We start from the raw sequence: 16253 nt of genomic DNA, 5'->3' as shown, positions 1-16253 counted from the left end.
CATGCACTTGAGTCCCATAGTCCAGATGATTTGAATCCCCCAGTCTTGATCTGCCAGGTTCTCTTCTGCTTTCCACTCACCTATATCTTAACCGAAGCTATACTGAAAGTTTGAAATCACAAACTGTACCCCCATATGTACGCTAACAGGAAAGGCCTTCATGACATGGTCAAGGAAGACATTTTTGAGGCTTGACGTGCTTTCAGCCCAGAGCTGTAGGTTTAGGGTGAGATGATGGCAGCATGGGACAGAAAAGAGGTATGTGTGTGCTTTTGCTTTTTTTCTGGGAGGGCTCAGGAGGTATGTCCTGAGTATGTGTAGGCTTCCCATCAGTGCCACCCACAGGAAAAGTTGCCTTCCATTGGAAAAGCCCTCTACTCCTGCTTGTAGCTCAGCAAAGCTCTTTGTGTTCCCATTGTCAAAAAGGCCTGAGAACTTATTATCCCCTTTACATCCAGTTATCCCAAGATGTTGACTGACCTCTCACCTTTAGTAAAGAGTTTCCCCATATGTTTGCCTCCCAAAAGTTCCTAAGGATGTGATTGCTTTGTTTTGTTTTTGCAATGGGCTCCTTTCCATATTTTCTAGTAACAGGCTGAGATCAGGTTAGGAAGATGCTGGTCTTTCACAGGTTTCAGTGAACATGCTTCCCCATTTTCTAGCACTGGTAATATCCTGAATCATTTTAACATGGGCCTTTAACTCGGAATCTGCACAGAACACACTTGCTAGGTTAAACTCACCACACACTGCCAAGGGTCAGTACCTAGTCAGAGAGGAATATAAGAGGGAGGGAGGCGTGTCGCTCCCTTTTCCCCCGGCTTTGCTCCCATGACTGTTCAGCTTGCTCAATGCAAATCTGCCTGCAGCAAGGAGAGCAGGGGCTGCTCACCCAATACTCCCTGCTGAGAGGAGGTGGGTGGAGAAGGGGTGTTCAGCTGACAGAAGTGCAGAGAGCCCAAGCTTCACCCCATTCTGCTTCCTCACTAGCCAAAGTAGCTGGCTGGGAGCATGGGAGAGTAAACTGCTCCACGAAAAAAAAAAAAAAAAAAGGGAAAAAAGAGAAGGATGAAGTAATTGACTGTTGTAGCAGAGCAAAGGGAGTGTGTGTGGTGGTGGAGGGAAGATAGGGAGGAACTGTGACTCTGACTTACAATATATTCTGTACTCTGCTCCTGGGGAGATGCAGCTGTGCATCTCCCCTTGTATAGGCTACACTGTAAAGTTACACCATCGTCCAAAGTAAGCATCCCTAATTCTCCCATTTCCTGAAGCACAACAGCATTTGGCTCCTTTTTAATCAGGAATTTCTACTGTGCAAATTGAAGTCTAAGACCAGGCTTTTCCTATGTGCAGAATTAAAAATCTCTCCCTTGATTGTTTTGTCGGTTCCTGGGGAAAACTACTGAACCGTTACAGCCGATTTACATTGGCCTGCTCCTTTTTTAAGGCTGATTCCAAGTTATTCTTAATTCCTCAAGGCACCTGAGATCTTCTGCATGAGCCAGCCATGGACACCTTTGGCAATGTTTCCCACATCCTTTTCCCTCCCTCTGCTTGCTTCCCAGTTACTTCTGACTTCACTACAGTAAGGACAATTTCCCTTTTCTACTGCTTCAATAGGAAGAAATATGGTATGGAAGTACTTCTGATTTTGGCCAGCTGACTCAATGGACTTTGGTCGGGGCCAGCAGAGTGTTGGGAAGAACCTGAAGGAGGAGGCTGGTCCAGTGGGTAGAACCAACCACAGGCTAGACCTCACGAGAGGAAGGTCTGAGTACCCACTCTCCCATTTCCTTCTCACATGACTTTGGGCTTGCATAACCTTGGAAAAGTCACATAACCTGTCTGGGCTTTAGTTTCCAAACTGTAAAACAACAGCAAAAGCATTTGGTCACCAAAGCCATTCTTAATTATGAAAAAAAGCTGCATGCTGCAGCATTGCCATGCCTGCAGCAAAACTGCCAGCAGCCTCCTCTTACCCTCTGTTAGTTCTCATACACTCACAGCATCCACTCTTGCAGTGCGGGTTGTGCGTTCAAGCATGATTTCTTGCCTCTAACAGCAGTGAACACCTGATCTCTTACAAAAGGAGTAAACTCCTGCAGCAGCATCTCCATAGCTCGTATCTAACCTGCGAGTCATTTATCCAATGATATAACTAACCTTTGTGGTAATCAGATGTCAGTAGGATTCTTTCATGAAATGTATAAAGTGTGCATATGACAAGAGGTGAACAAAAACCTGTTCAAAAAATTACTGTTTCTATTCCTAGTTCCCATACCCTGACAGTTACTTTATTCCTGCCCTTCAATAGATAAAATTTTTCATAACCAGAATTTCTTCAGTGAGAAGCAATTTTCAAAAAAGACATACTAGTTATTGACTGTATAAGGAGAGGCAAGGCTAGCTGCTGTACATCTCACTTGTTTCCTTCCCATGCCCAGTTTAGAACCTTGCTTTTCTATCAAATATCTGGAGATCATATGGCTGGCGCAAGACAGCATGTGTTAAAGTACTCCCAGTTTTAAAATTCTTCTTTCAAAGATTTTTGGCAAGGAAGATGGGGGGGAGGCATTGTGTATCAAGAGCAAAATGGCATCTGGATCGAAAGATAAGAAAAATACTGTGGTTTCCAAAACCCAAGGCAGTTTTCAGATGACTTTTGGACCTGGCAGAGGTGCAGAGCTCGCATTAGCACAATAGGAGAACACAGAGATCATGCTTTGACTTTGGAAGGGAGGGCTCAATTCTGCATATTAGCAGACACTTTGGATGCAGTTTAGCAGAGCATTCAACCATGAGCTTAACGGGTGAGCAATCTATGTTTCAGTGGGGCAACTCACAAGCTTAAAAATCAAACACTCCGCTAGACTGGGACCAGAATACTCTCACCATCATTGAGCATTAACCCCTAAATATAGTTGAACTCAAAGCAAAGTGTTAACTGAGAGTTAAAATTAGAAAACTTCTGTGTCTCGAGGAGAACTGCATACTGGAAATTTTATCCACATGAACATTGATGAACTAGGGGACTCACAAGCAAAGTTCCACTTCAGGCAAATTTTTACAAGGAAAAAAATGCAGAGTAGCTAGATTTACCGGAACAGTCTTTACCCTCAGGACAGGCCTACATGTAAACAATTTGCTATAAAGTAATGCCAATTAGTAGAATGACTTTTTTCCTCTAAATGGGCAATGGCTTTTTTAAAGATTCAGATGCAATGGAAAAAGCGCAAGTCTTTCATGGGCATACATTATATTTGTGAGCTCTTCTCCCTAAGGATTCAGGGGTCTCACTGTGCAGCTGGGAGCAGTTCTAAGAGACTCATCATGATTTCACAGTGTAAAACTGGGAAAGGTTGTTGGGAGAGGTGATCTCTCATATTAGGCCAGCATATTTAGCTTGTCGGAATAGACAGGCTTTTAGGCATACAAGCTCTTTTTAACCTAAAGGCTTACATTTTTTGCAAAGAAGCAAACTTCTAGCCTTACATTTCCCCCCAAAACACTTCTCTGTATTTTATCAGAAATACAAGACTCCTTTTCTCTGAGAATAACTTTAAAAATATAATTTTAAGCTGGTTGCAAGCAAGCTACTGCACCTGTGCAAAGACCATGGAAAAGGTATTAATTATATACTGTAATGCTAATTTCTCACTATGGTCCTGATGCAAACAATTCAGTCGCATGCCACGTGTATGATAAAGTAAGGATCAAACATCAACTGTCTCTATTCACATTGTCATTCCCCCGCACCCCTTACTGTGCAAAAGCTTTGTCCAATTCATGCTGAATTCAGTGAGGTCCTATTGGTGGTTTTAAAGTATTTGGATCAGGTCTGGAGTCCTGTTCTTGAGAACTCTGCACCAGATACTTTTCACCTGCAAGTCTAGCAAGACTTTCCTATTTGGAGGTTCGTAAACTTTGAGGAACAGGGAGAGGCAATTCAGAAAGCAAACTTTGATTCACAAAGTGGCCATGGATGTATTTCTGTATGGCTTTAAAGAAACCTGGAGTCATCGGCTTTTGCAAAGCAAACACAGGTGCAGTTTTGGATGAAATGAAATGGTGCTTCCCCACCAAGGCTGTGGCGTCACGGCTCGCCACGATCCCAGCCCACGGAGCACACCCGGGGTGGCAGTGCCTTGCGTGTGGAGGTACAGCAAGGCTGATACCCAGTGCTTGGGGAAAACTCTCAAGCAGCCATGCTCTTCCTTCCAAGCAAATGGTACCTTAAAAATTTGGGCGTTGTAAGAGGCAGTGTTGCCTTAACACCATTCCTACTCTCAAGGCAAACATCTGTATTCAAGGGTCACAGTAGAGCTGTCAGAAAACCAAAGAAATGCTTTTTTTCCCCAACAGAAATATCTCAGGTTAACTTCAGGGTTTTTTAAAATTCTAACCAAAAAAAAGCTCATTTCATTTCTAACTAGCATTCCCTATTACCATATTTCTGTTTCCTTGTGGGTGTGAGCTCTGTCTGCACCCATAAACCAGGTTTAGGGATGCAAGAGTTTTCATACTGAGACTAATATTTTTGAAGCTGTAACCCTTGTTTTCTTCTGTTTGCTTGCTTTATTTCACTGTTTTCCTTACTTCATAAAAGAAAAAAAAAATTGGAAGGTATTAAAAAAGATGGAAGAGGAAGTTTTCAGTTTCTAAGCCAAAGCAAAATAGAAACCCTTTTGTTTTCAGTGTAAAATCCAGTAAAATAATGATCTTGGAATTCACAGTTTGAAACAGTTTCCCTCTTGAGTTTCCTAAAATCAGAAAAACTAAAAAATAGCATTTTAAAAATCTCACCATTTTTTTCTACTCGATTTGTTTCCTATAAAATGAGTTGTCCAGTGGAAATGTAAATGTAAAAACACACCAGACCATCCTACATCACAGGGTCTCTAGAAGGCTGCTCTTTCATAGCCTAGCAGAAGAGGGACAAAATTCTGATAATCTGAGAGGTGCTTCCCTTTCTCCTCCTGCTACCAAGTTAAACAAAACCCACCTCTGGCATTTAAAAATAGAATGACGAGAGCAATCTGTTATAAATGTGGACCACTTCACCTTAACCCTTTCCATGGCTTCCCTTGCTCTTTCCAGTCATGCCTCTGCTGTATCCAGAGGCCAGGCTTGAACCCCCCAGAATTGTGGGGAGGTGAAAGAAGTGAGTTTCATCCGGAAGACTGCTCTCAACTTTAATTTTGGAGGGCTTAAGCCCTCAAAGCATGTGTCTGATGAAAAAAAGAGGAACTGAAGCTACTGCCTGACTTTAATACAAAACAATTAATCAGCCCTGGTTGAGCCAAAGTAGGTCCAGGTTGACTTGAAAGGTTAATGGATCTTCAAACTGTTTTAAAAAAAGACTTAGATGGAGTTTCAGGGCTGCAACGAAACATGAAACCAGGCCTCTTTGGTGTGGCTTTGGGCTTGTTACAAACATCTTGCAGAGCTCGAAAACTGCTTTTGATGATCAGCCTAACTTCCCTTTCCTTAGTTTAATCCCATTTTTCCTGATTGCACTCCTTTGCCCCACCCCAAAGTGAATGCTCTCTTTCACCAATGCTTACGCTTTCCAGATCTTTGCACTGGGTTTTCTGTCATGCTCTTTCTGCCAGCTCATAGCAAAGGCTTGCACGTTCAAGGCAATTTCCTCAAAGGTCAGTTATACAACACTTATAGTCATTTTTGCTGCTCTTTCCTAATTTTCTTTTTGTATGACAATACCTTCCAACTTTCAAGCAGCTTTCCCAATTTTTCTGCTGTGCTACAAGAAGCAGCAATTCCTTCCTAGCTCTGCAGTGCAATGCCTCAGCATTTGCATTTATTAAATACTGTGCCTTTCCAAATTTTTAGATCATTCCTGGGTCTGATCAGGTATTGCTCCTTTCTAAATTTCTTTTCCCCTCTGTATATCATTGCTCAATACCACTATTCCCCCACCACGAGAGCTTGTAATTTCTACTTTGACTTTCATTTTGTAATTTTCTGCCAATATTTAATGTCTCCATCTCCCCAGCAGAGATTGTATTTCTCTTTGCTCACTGCTGTTTGCATCCCCTCCAAATTCAGCTGCAAATTTAATTTGTTTGCTTCTTGGCCCTGCCGCTATTAACAAATGGTAATGAAAAGATTACCTAACACACAAACAGTTTATCAGCTTAAAATATCCACTGCCATGTTTTAGTTCTGGCGTTTTCTATTCTTCTGTTTGCAAATGCCTTCTCAAAAAAAAAAAAAAAAAAAAAAAAAAGCAAGTGCAAAGCTCTGGGCAAATCTTCTGTTTTTGTAAAATTAGCACAGGCCTAGTCAAGTCATTGGAATTTATTGATTTGGCTAAGGATATGACCTTTAGATTTCTTGTTACTTTGGACAGTTTTCAGAGCTACACAGTGAATAATATGTAGAAATACTTCAGCTTTTGTGGAAATTGTTTACCCAATTATGGCTTTAATTCTTTGTCATGACTAAGATGCAGCTGACTGCTCATCTCAGATGGCATTGTTTTTATTTCGTTGCATTTCATGCTTGTCATTGATAAATCAACCTTCCATACAGCATTACAGATGGACTTTCCTGATCCAGCCAGTGCAACACGAAAACCCCAACTTGCAGCAGAATACCTGTATGACCTTGCAAACATCATCTGAATTCTGCGTATTCCAGTTTCTGCTCTTTAAAATGGGGACAATGGCAGCCCTCCTACTTTGTCAGTATTAACCAAGATAAATGCTTATGGAGTGCTCAAATATCAGTGACATGAGAATGGCAAAAGAAAACAGAGGTTGATTTACACTGAGAACATTTATGGAAATATATTTGTTAAGATGCCTCGTTACTCTCAAAACAGACAGGCATCTCCCACGCAGCATGCAGGGCATCATACTGCAATGTTATTGTGCCTTGTGTGGAGAGTGGAAATCTTTACTTTTGGTCTCTTAACAGGGCAACAACAGCCAGCTCTTTGAGGGAGAAAGCAAAGGATGTCAGGGCGTATATCTAGGGTAATAAAACCCCAACACCATTCCACAGAGTACCTTACTTTGCAGATGTGGAAAGTAATGAATGAAGATTTTGACTTGACCAAACTCTTCCAACAAATCAGAGAGATCAGGATCCCAGCCTCCCAAACCCTTGTTCTGACCTTCTCAATACACGGATTAATTAGTCAACGGGTTAATGCAAAATTATACCACAGCAGTCGGGGCAGAGACAGACAGGTGTAAATATCATGTCACAAAAATGCCAGTGAGGAAAGGAATTCAAACAGAAAAAGACCTAGTTGTGGCTGAGAAAATCCTGCCTACTTCTGTAGTTGATTATAGACCTGGGGATGTAGCTAGTACGGTTGATATTGTACCGGACATTATTAATAGTCGAGTCCCTCGATGGGATTGCTAGAGGATGCTGGGGAGTGTCAAATGCCTCCAGGGGGGTCTCGAGTGCCCTGAACTCCAGACGATGTCGGTGGCGGGGGAGGAAGGTGCAGGGCCAAAACCTAACAGAATTAACTTTGCACAAGGTGTGAGAAGCAGCTGCTGTTCCAAGTAGTGAGGTAAGCACCAAGGAACTGCTCCTGACCTTTCTCTTGGAAACGGGCAGGTATGTGTAAGGCGATCGCATTTTGATCTCCGAAAAGATACATTCGTGGAAAGATCAAATGTAGACACACACATGCCGTTGCAATCAGCTGTGTCTGAAACGAACCAATACTGCCGTGGTTCTACACAGAGCGTTTAACTGTTCAGAAAACAGATTGCTCCTTGCAGCAGATGTATTATCACAAAACTGTCCTTCAGAAAGATGTCACCAGTCAGGAAAGCTTTCCTCAATGACTAGTAGGGTCATGGTCACAATGGTAATCATAAATAGTATTGTAGATTGGTTCGAAGTGCAGATGAGTTTTGCGTACTTGGGTGAACAGCTGTCTTGCTGTGCTTTGCTCAGCCAGTCATTTAAAGAGGAAAAGGAAATGTCAGTGACTCAGTAGGCTGAACTCCATTTCCATAAGAGATTAGGTATACACCATTCACTGGAGGCTATTGTGGCTCAGCCCTCCGATGTGTCTTCTCTTTTGAAAATGGCCTTGAGTAATGCATGATTAGAAGCAACTGACCTGCTGCAGAGATTAAGAAACTTTGGTGGCCTCATCCTCAGATGCGGTGTGTAGCTGCACTCCCCAGCCCATCTGCAAGAGGAATGCATTAGTTTCAAATTCCTTCACTCTAACTTACAGTTTGGTTGGCCCTGAGGATGGGAGGGTTAACACTTAAAGCTGCTATAACTCAGTCCCACTTGATTTTGTCTCTGAATTCTTCGGCCTCTTAGTGGGCTCTTGTGAAAGCTTTAGCTTCAATCCGTATGTGTTGAAATTTCCGTATCTTGAGAAGTGGAATGTTCAGGAGGGTCATAGCGTCTCTAGGGCCATTCAGCAGTCTGCAGCAATCTACCTTAATAAATCCTTCTACAGGCACATATTGTACAAATAGTCGATTACTATTCTGGAATACAGTGCAAATTTTCTTATGCAATTATTTCATACTCCCATCTTACTGAATATTCAGAATGCAGTGATATTTTTCTTGTTCTGTACTTTTTCACTGTCCCCCTAAGCACAGAGGGGAAGGGCTGCATTTCTTCTCAACATGGTTATTAGGATGAAAGAATCAACAGGGTAGTCTGCTACTTGTTGCTTTCCGTGAGTTTGTGAAAACAGTGCTTAGCAAGCAATGACAATAATTACACTGTCGTCTTTGGCAAAAGCCTGAATAAGCTGTCAGCCACCACAAATGATCATCAGTTGCTCAGTCTGAAGAACAAAAGCTGCTCTTAAATTTTGCAGAAAGTGCCAAACACTTCAAGCTGACTTACATAAATCATGTCAAGTATTACAATGCTGAATGTAAAATTCACCAGTCACTTTTCCTTCTATTCCAGTTCCTCTTAGCAATGACTTAAAAGTAAATACTTAGGCAGTATCTCACAGTACTAGGATTTCATTATTTTCACAGAACATATTAAATGACACTTCAGTATTCAGCTGTGTAGACTGTTCAGAGACTGATCAAAATAAAGCAATACGGATTTCTTTTTTAAATCACCACAAACAAAACTAAACAAAGCTTTCCAACACTACATAAAGTGTTGAGTCTGAAAAGAGCAGAAAGTGATTTGTCAGAGTCTGTTGGGGATTTAATTTACTGATGGAAGCAATAAGTAAGCTTATTTACTTCTCCTAAATTTAGGCCTTCCCTGAGACACCTAGATTAGACAACATTAATACCCTGCTAACACCACAGTCATAGGCAGAAATACAAACCATTAAAATAGAGTAAAGCTAAGCTACAGTTGAAAGATCAAACAACTTTGCAATGCACGAGCTTTTCTTTTCTATGGTGCTTGCTTTTACCCACTGTGCCACAAATGTGAGCAATCTCTAAGTCAAACCCGTTTAGTGCAAATTAACAGCCAACTCTGTATTGCCAGAATATACTGGTTTTCCTGCCATACTGTGACATGTGCTCCCACAAATCCTCTGGACAATTCAAAATACCTAATTGTTACTTCGTTCTACTCCTTGTTCCTTTAAGGATCTTCTTTGCTTCTGTTGCCATGTTTGCAATCACTTTTGAAAGCCAGGATAGTATCTCTGAATAAGGGGGCACTAACACTATGCAAAGGGACCAACTCAAAGTGACTAACATGTCTTCCTACCTCAATGTCCAGTGCTTTTCCAAATTGCACGTAGCAGTGGTTTTGAGCACATTTAAAGGCCGATTTGAGAGCTATGTGCTCCCCGCCCACTTTTTAATTACCTCTAGCAAGAGCTCAGAGCATCCAAGGTACGTCCCAACATCTAGAAGGGCACACAGAATAGCACAGCACAATAGAAGAGCTGGTCCAAAGCTTCTCAGTGGCTGAAGGAAAACAACTTTCTGGAATACGTCAGCAGCCCTTGCTGAACTCCCAAGATATGGAATAGAAAAGGAATTGGGTTATACAGGAGGAGAGAGACAGAAAACAGGGTGGATATCGCAGCAGCAAGACTGTGTCAGGCTGCTTATGCCCACCCTAGGTAGCTGCCTACTCTCTGTGGCATAGGCGCAAAGTGAGACGAGTAGTCTACCATTATGTCCAGCCACTATTGAGTCCTCAGTCAAATGACTAGTTCGCCATGAACTGATAGGTCAACAAGGGATACTTTTTGATGTGAATCCAGAGAAGGTACTGGATTAATTCTGCTGGATTCACACGATATGAACTGTTCTACAACCACATGGCTTCTAGGACAGGTATGTAGTAAGAAAGATGTTTATGCCCATTCAAATGGATGTGTCATTATATCCAATATATATTGAAGATCCATTTAAGTCATATGCCGTCATACACCGTAATGTTGACTAGGCTGTGTGTCACAGCTGACCTGACAGCCCATGGAACAGAAACTGAGCTCAGGTACCAGCGTTAATAGTCTAACACAATCAGATATCAGGCAGAAATGAAGTGGAAGCAGTAACCGATTATGGTCTTCTCTATTTGCATCTAATAACATTAATTCAGCTGATACAGGACTAGAGAGCATGCTGCTCGGCTGTGCTCTTATTCTGAGGTCACCATGGAAATGCTTGCCTATGCTTATTTGGGACCCAGGCCCCAAATAATCTAGTCTGTGCTTCCTGTAGGAGTGTAAATAGTATTGTGTCCATTTCTAGGACCATTCATCACACTTACTTGACCACAAAGAGTCCACGAAGACAGCTAAAATGAACATTTTCAGGGATTTACTTGTGGAAAATTTCAAGAAATACCTTGAAGAACAACATAAATATCTCACAGTCATCAGCTAACTAGAAGAAGGTTTGCCTGAACAAAATCTGTCTTTCTACCTGAAATACATCATTTTAATTTTAAGAATTTGTAATGAGAGAACAGAAAAATTCATGTGAAGGACTAAATTTTGGGGGGATTTTTATATCATTCTCCAAAAGGCTGAAGAAAGAACTATTGCTACTTGTGCTGGAGTAGCTTCTGCTAAGGTCCATACAAGCCTGTACCCCAGGAGCCTGGAGGTTAAGCCAGTTTTCTCTTAGGCAGGATACCTCTGTTGAAATCTTGCCTCTGAATGCAAGTCTTCTCTATAGGTAACTTACACACTGGACTATACTGAGTAAGCATTTTTTCTGTTTTGTGAATTGCATTGTGTAACTTTTGAAGCATGTCCAGAAACATCAGAATTATTTGCTTTGAAAATATGAAAACATAAACATTTTAATGTTTTTACATTTTCCTCTCCTTTTTATCAATTTAACAACACACAAAAAATGGTACAAATTGCGAATTACCTTCAATTTAGGCAGGCACAAAGTTCCAGTTTGGGCAAAGAGCCATTTATCAAAAGCAATATTGCCCAGCCCTACAAACCCTACACTTCTAATGTGTCTTATACTCAAAATAAAGCCAAGGCCATGAACCAGCTGCAGTTTCCCAATGACGCCCATTTCTCCTAGCTAGAATAATGCCTTAGGCATATTCTGAGGTGCTGGACTTCAGGGGCAGCCTGACAATTTCGAGTCATGGACTGGAATTTCTGAACACACCACTTATGAACCTTATAGGTGAACTGTCTTGGAGGAACTCCCTGAAAACTGTAATCTTACCAAGTATTTGCATTTACTTTCCAAACTTGGTTCTGCAACTTTTTTACTTTTGCAGCAAATAATTTGCAAAGCACAAATCAAACTACAAGTCAAATTTTGGAGTGGTTTAACACCCTTGCCACCAAATCCACAGACATTTTACATTAGGTTCAGAAAAGTACTTTTAAACATTTTTTTCCATTAACAGGTTTCCTCCATGGACAAGAAAATTAGAGCTTATTTGAACTGCTCTAATTCTGAGGTCCCTAGCCCTTCCTTGTGTGCAGCATGACATTAAAGAAAGTCTGCAGGAACTCCAGTCTTACTTTTCCCACCTCATCACCTGCTCCAACTTGTGTATTTTGCTAGTGCCACTTAGTTTTGAAACTAAGCAGACCAGTGATTACATGCAGCTGCATGCTGGCATGAATAATGCCTTCAGCTTTTGGGCTGAGCGTTGTCAGAGCTTTGCTCACCATCCTATGGACTTGTGTGTCATACTGTGTGTGGGTTAGCTCTTCTGAGTGCTGTAAGAAATCTGCTGAATGACGTCTGTTTTATAATATTTTTACTGTTTTTAAAAGCAAATAATTAACTGAGGGAAGACCAAATTGCACAGGAAGAGGTCTTTTTATATGGTCTGGGCTCTGAGATCCATCTACATTAAGTTAGTATTTACTTAGGTATGACAGTAATTGTATGGTAACTGAAAATCTTAGATTTTTTTTTTTTCCAAAGCATAACATTGCTGCAAGCAACAGTCTAGATTTAGGTGAACTCATACTGTGACAAACTGAGAATGGAGAAAACACATTTCTTGTCCATAAAAGGACAGATCACACATCCACAGAGGGTAGCTCTGATTTTGCTGCAGTTCCAAACTATGAAGTGGGGACTCACTGTTGCTAAAAGGAGTTTTACTTAGAGTGGATAGAGGATTCTCCAGTAAAAGTTTTTTCTTTTTTTTTTTTTTTGCTTTATTTTACAGAAAATGGTTTGCAGTTTTTAAACAGAAAATGGTGATTTTTTTGCAGTGGAAAATTTTCTGTTCAAGAGGTCTGATATTTCTGCAAGTTCTTCTGGGAAAAACACAGAGTACCTATGGTGTCACCAGCAGGTCGAGGGAGGGGATCCTTACCCTCAACTCAGCACGGGTGAGGCCACATCTGGAGTGCTGTGTCCAGTTCTGGGCTCCCCAGTACAGGAGAGACATGGACATACAGGAGCGACTCCACGAGGATGATTAAGGGACTGGGGCATCTGTCATCTGAGGAGTGGCTGAGAGACCAGGGGCTGTTCAGCCTGGAGAAGAGAAGCCTCAGGGGTATCTTATTGAAGTGTAGAAATATCTGGTGGGAGGGGGTAAAAAAGATTGAGCCAGGCTCTTCTCAGGGGTGTCCCATGAAAGGACAAGAGGCAACAGGCACAAACGGGGTATAGGAAATACTACTGAAACATGAGATATTTCTATTTATTTATTTATTTATTTATTTACTGTGAGGGTGGTCAAACACTGGAGCAGGTTACCTAGAGGGGTTGTGGAGTCTCCATCGATGGAAATATTCAAAACCTGACTGGGAACAGCCTTGTGGAAGCTGTTATAGCTGACCCTGCTTTGAGCAGTGAGATTGGACTAGATGATCTCCTGAGGATCCTTCCAGCTCCATCTGTTCCATGTTCTGTAACTCTGTGCCTCCATCCCAGAGTACTAGTGATCTGACACATGGTGGATACGTTTGCAGTGCAGGAGAATCAAGTTCAAGACTGTTCTGAGTCACTCGAAGCAGTACTACAGCCAGGTTTTACCACGTGGTATGAGAGTTCTCTAACATGAGTTTAATATTTTCTCCTTCAATTCACTATTTGTACAACAAATTTATAAAATAGGTGTGCTTCGAAGTGAATCTTCTGTGCTTTAGTATTTTACATTGAAAATTAATTTCGTTTAAATATAACTGCAAATACAAAATATACAGGTATCCACAAGGAAAAAAGCACCTCCTTAGATGGATGCTCACAGTTCTCAACTATGCAAACAGGATGATAGAAAGATTGAAAAAGAAATGACAAATGAGCTTCTAGAACATGCTCAGAAGCTAGAATTACAAGGACAGTACAAGAATCCATATGGAGCAATGCTTGGCAAAGTACAGTACAGAGACGAAGCACGCTTTTAAGTCCAGTTTACAAAATCTTGATCTTGAGTTCATTTTGAACTTTATGAACAAGATTCTTCCTTTGGGGGGGGGGGGAGGAGAGGGGAGGTGTCCTCCATCTGTCCTTGAACATTTCTAACTACTGCGAGTTTAATTCCACTTTATATAAATGTAATGAAGGAACTTCATTAAAAACGGCAAAAAACCCAGGCCCCAACCCTGCAAACAAGCAGTACAAAATGTTCTGTGGATCCATGTGAATTTCCCACTTGTATTAGAGAAGCCTAACCACTGCTTTCTGAAGTTCAAAACATAAGAAACCCCACTTTGCTGCTTGACTGCATCCTTTTCCTTCAAAACTTTTCCTTATAGCACCAGAGAGAGAAAGAGAGAGAGCGAGCTATTGAAACACAGTATTTATTTCCTATTGCATGATGATGCTCTTAGGGTAAAGTTAAACACAAGCCATCTGATGAACAGGAATTTGATGGATCCAAGAGATCTCAACACACAAAACTTGACAACACTTAGCAAAGTCAGAACTTCTTCATTTTACACCATTAGATAGTCTGCTACTCTGCACAATCATGCAATTTTGAAACTAAACCACTCTGTAGAATAGACTCTGTGAAAGTTATTTGGCTGGCCTCTGCTGCCAAGACTGGGACATACTATCCCAAGAGCTACCTACTTCTGTAGAGAAAAGGACCTAACTGACATATAAGCTACTATGCATGGAAAGATGAAAAGTAAGGTCATCCTGAAAAGTGCATGAAATATAGATAAAACACTGAAAAAAAAAGTCAGAAAAAGTTGCACTCATTATAAAGTATAACGAAATAATATTGTCAAAGAAACACATAGCCTATCTGTATCTATAAAGTGCAGATGTTATAAAAACAGATCCAAATTTTCATGTTTACAGCCTCTAGTAAACTTCCCTATTTAATTGGGTTTATGTTGACTGTCTGTTTCTTTGCAGATCTTACAGGTGAACAAGGTGATGTCCATCTTGTTTTATGTGATATTTCTCACTTATCTTCGTGGCATCCAGTCTACCAACATGGATCAAAGGAGTTTGCCAGAAGATTCAATAAATTCTCTTATTATTAAACTCATTCAGGCAGACATTTTGAAAAACAAGCTTTCTAAGCAGATGGTAGATATTAAGGAAAATTATCAAAACACGGTGCAGAAAGCAGACACTCAGCAAGACATAGATGAAGATGAAAATGTGAAATCAGACTTCCAGCCAGTTATCTCAATGGATACAGACCTCTTAAGGCAGCAGAGACGCTACAACTCTCCCCGAGTCCTCTTGAGTGACAACACGCCGCTGGAACCGCCGCCACTGTACCTCATGGAGGATTATATTGGAAATTCGGTGGTGGTGAACAGAACCTCCCGGCGGAAAAGGTACGCGGAGCACAAGAGCCACCGAGGGGAATATTCCGTTTGTGACAGTGAAAGTTTATGGGTCACGGACAAATCCTCTGCGATCGACATTAGAGGACACCAGGTAACTGTTCTGGGAGAAATTAAAACAGGCAACTCTCCAGTTAAGCAATACTTTTATGAAACGAGGTGTAAAGAAGCCAAGCCTGTAAAAAATGGCTGCCGCGGCATTGACGACAAGCACTGGAACTCCCAATGCAAGACATCCCAAACTTACGTTAGAGCACTGACTTCAGAAAACAATAAACTGGTAGGCTGGAGATGGATAAGAATAGACACCTCCTGTGTGTGCGCATTGTCAAGGAAAATAGGAAGAACATAAATCTGCATCTCTTTGCTATATAAATTATTACTTTAAATTATATGATATGCATGTAGCATATAAATGTTTATATTGTTTTATATATTATAAGTTGACCTTATTTATTAAACTTCAGCAAATCTACAGTATATAAGCTTTCTCTCTCAATAAACAAGAGCAAAGGGTGTGTGCCTCTGCTGTGGGCAACTCCGGGTTTTTTTAGACTATGTTTGTGACACTGCTTGTTGGCAGCATACCGTAACCTTACTGTAAAATCTGTGTAAAATCAGTATTTTTCATTCAGTATTGTCAAGCCAGTGACTGTCATTTAGTAAACTTGTTAAAAATCAGATTAATGTCAAGTTGTGTACATATTTATATTCCTCACTCTATACATTCACATTTAATTGGATGCAGTGTTGACTCCTCATCGCCAAAACAAAAATGGACCAAAATACATGTTGTAGGCTGCAGATGATGTCAGCATTACCAGCGTCAAGTAGCCATAAAATACAGTTTCTGTGTATTATGCCAGTTTTGCCAATGAAATGACCATTTTCCCTCTGTTAGCATTTCACAATGACTGCTAATAATCCAGCAACTTTCATTTGTTTTTGAAGCACATTTGGTTTGCAACTGTTTCTAATGGTGCCAGTTTGTCACAGTAAAAAATATGAAAAAAATCTAAAATATTTGTAGTAGAAAGCT

At 40.9% G+C, this 16253-nt stretch overlaps 1 protein-coding gene across 1 annotated transcript in view; it reads left to right on the top strand.

Annotated features, from left to right (window-relative positions):
- NTF3 (neurotrophin 3) overlaps positions 1 to 15901 on the top strand; it is a 54103-nt gene extending 38202 nt beyond the window's left edge. The window contains exon 2 of the mRNA XM_052790671.1: positions 14772 to 15901. Coding sequence (XP_052646631.1) covers positions 14772 to 15566 — 795 coding nt within the window. The 3' untranslated portion in view covers positions 15567 to 15901. The remainder of the gene's footprint in view (positions 1 to 14771) is intronic.
- The last annotated feature ends 352 nt before the right edge of the window (positions 15902 to 16253 follow it).

This window comes from Harpia harpyja, chromosome 6 (assembly GCF_026419915.1).
Source record: "Harpia harpyja isolate bHarHar1 chromosome 6, bHarHar1 primary haplotype, whole genome shotgun sequence".
NCBI lineage: Eukaryota > Metazoa > Chordata > Aves > Accipitriformes > Accipitridae > Harpia > Harpia harpyja.
Note: the sequence above shows the minus strand (reverse complement) of the source record. Positions and strands in the feature narration are given on the sequence as shown.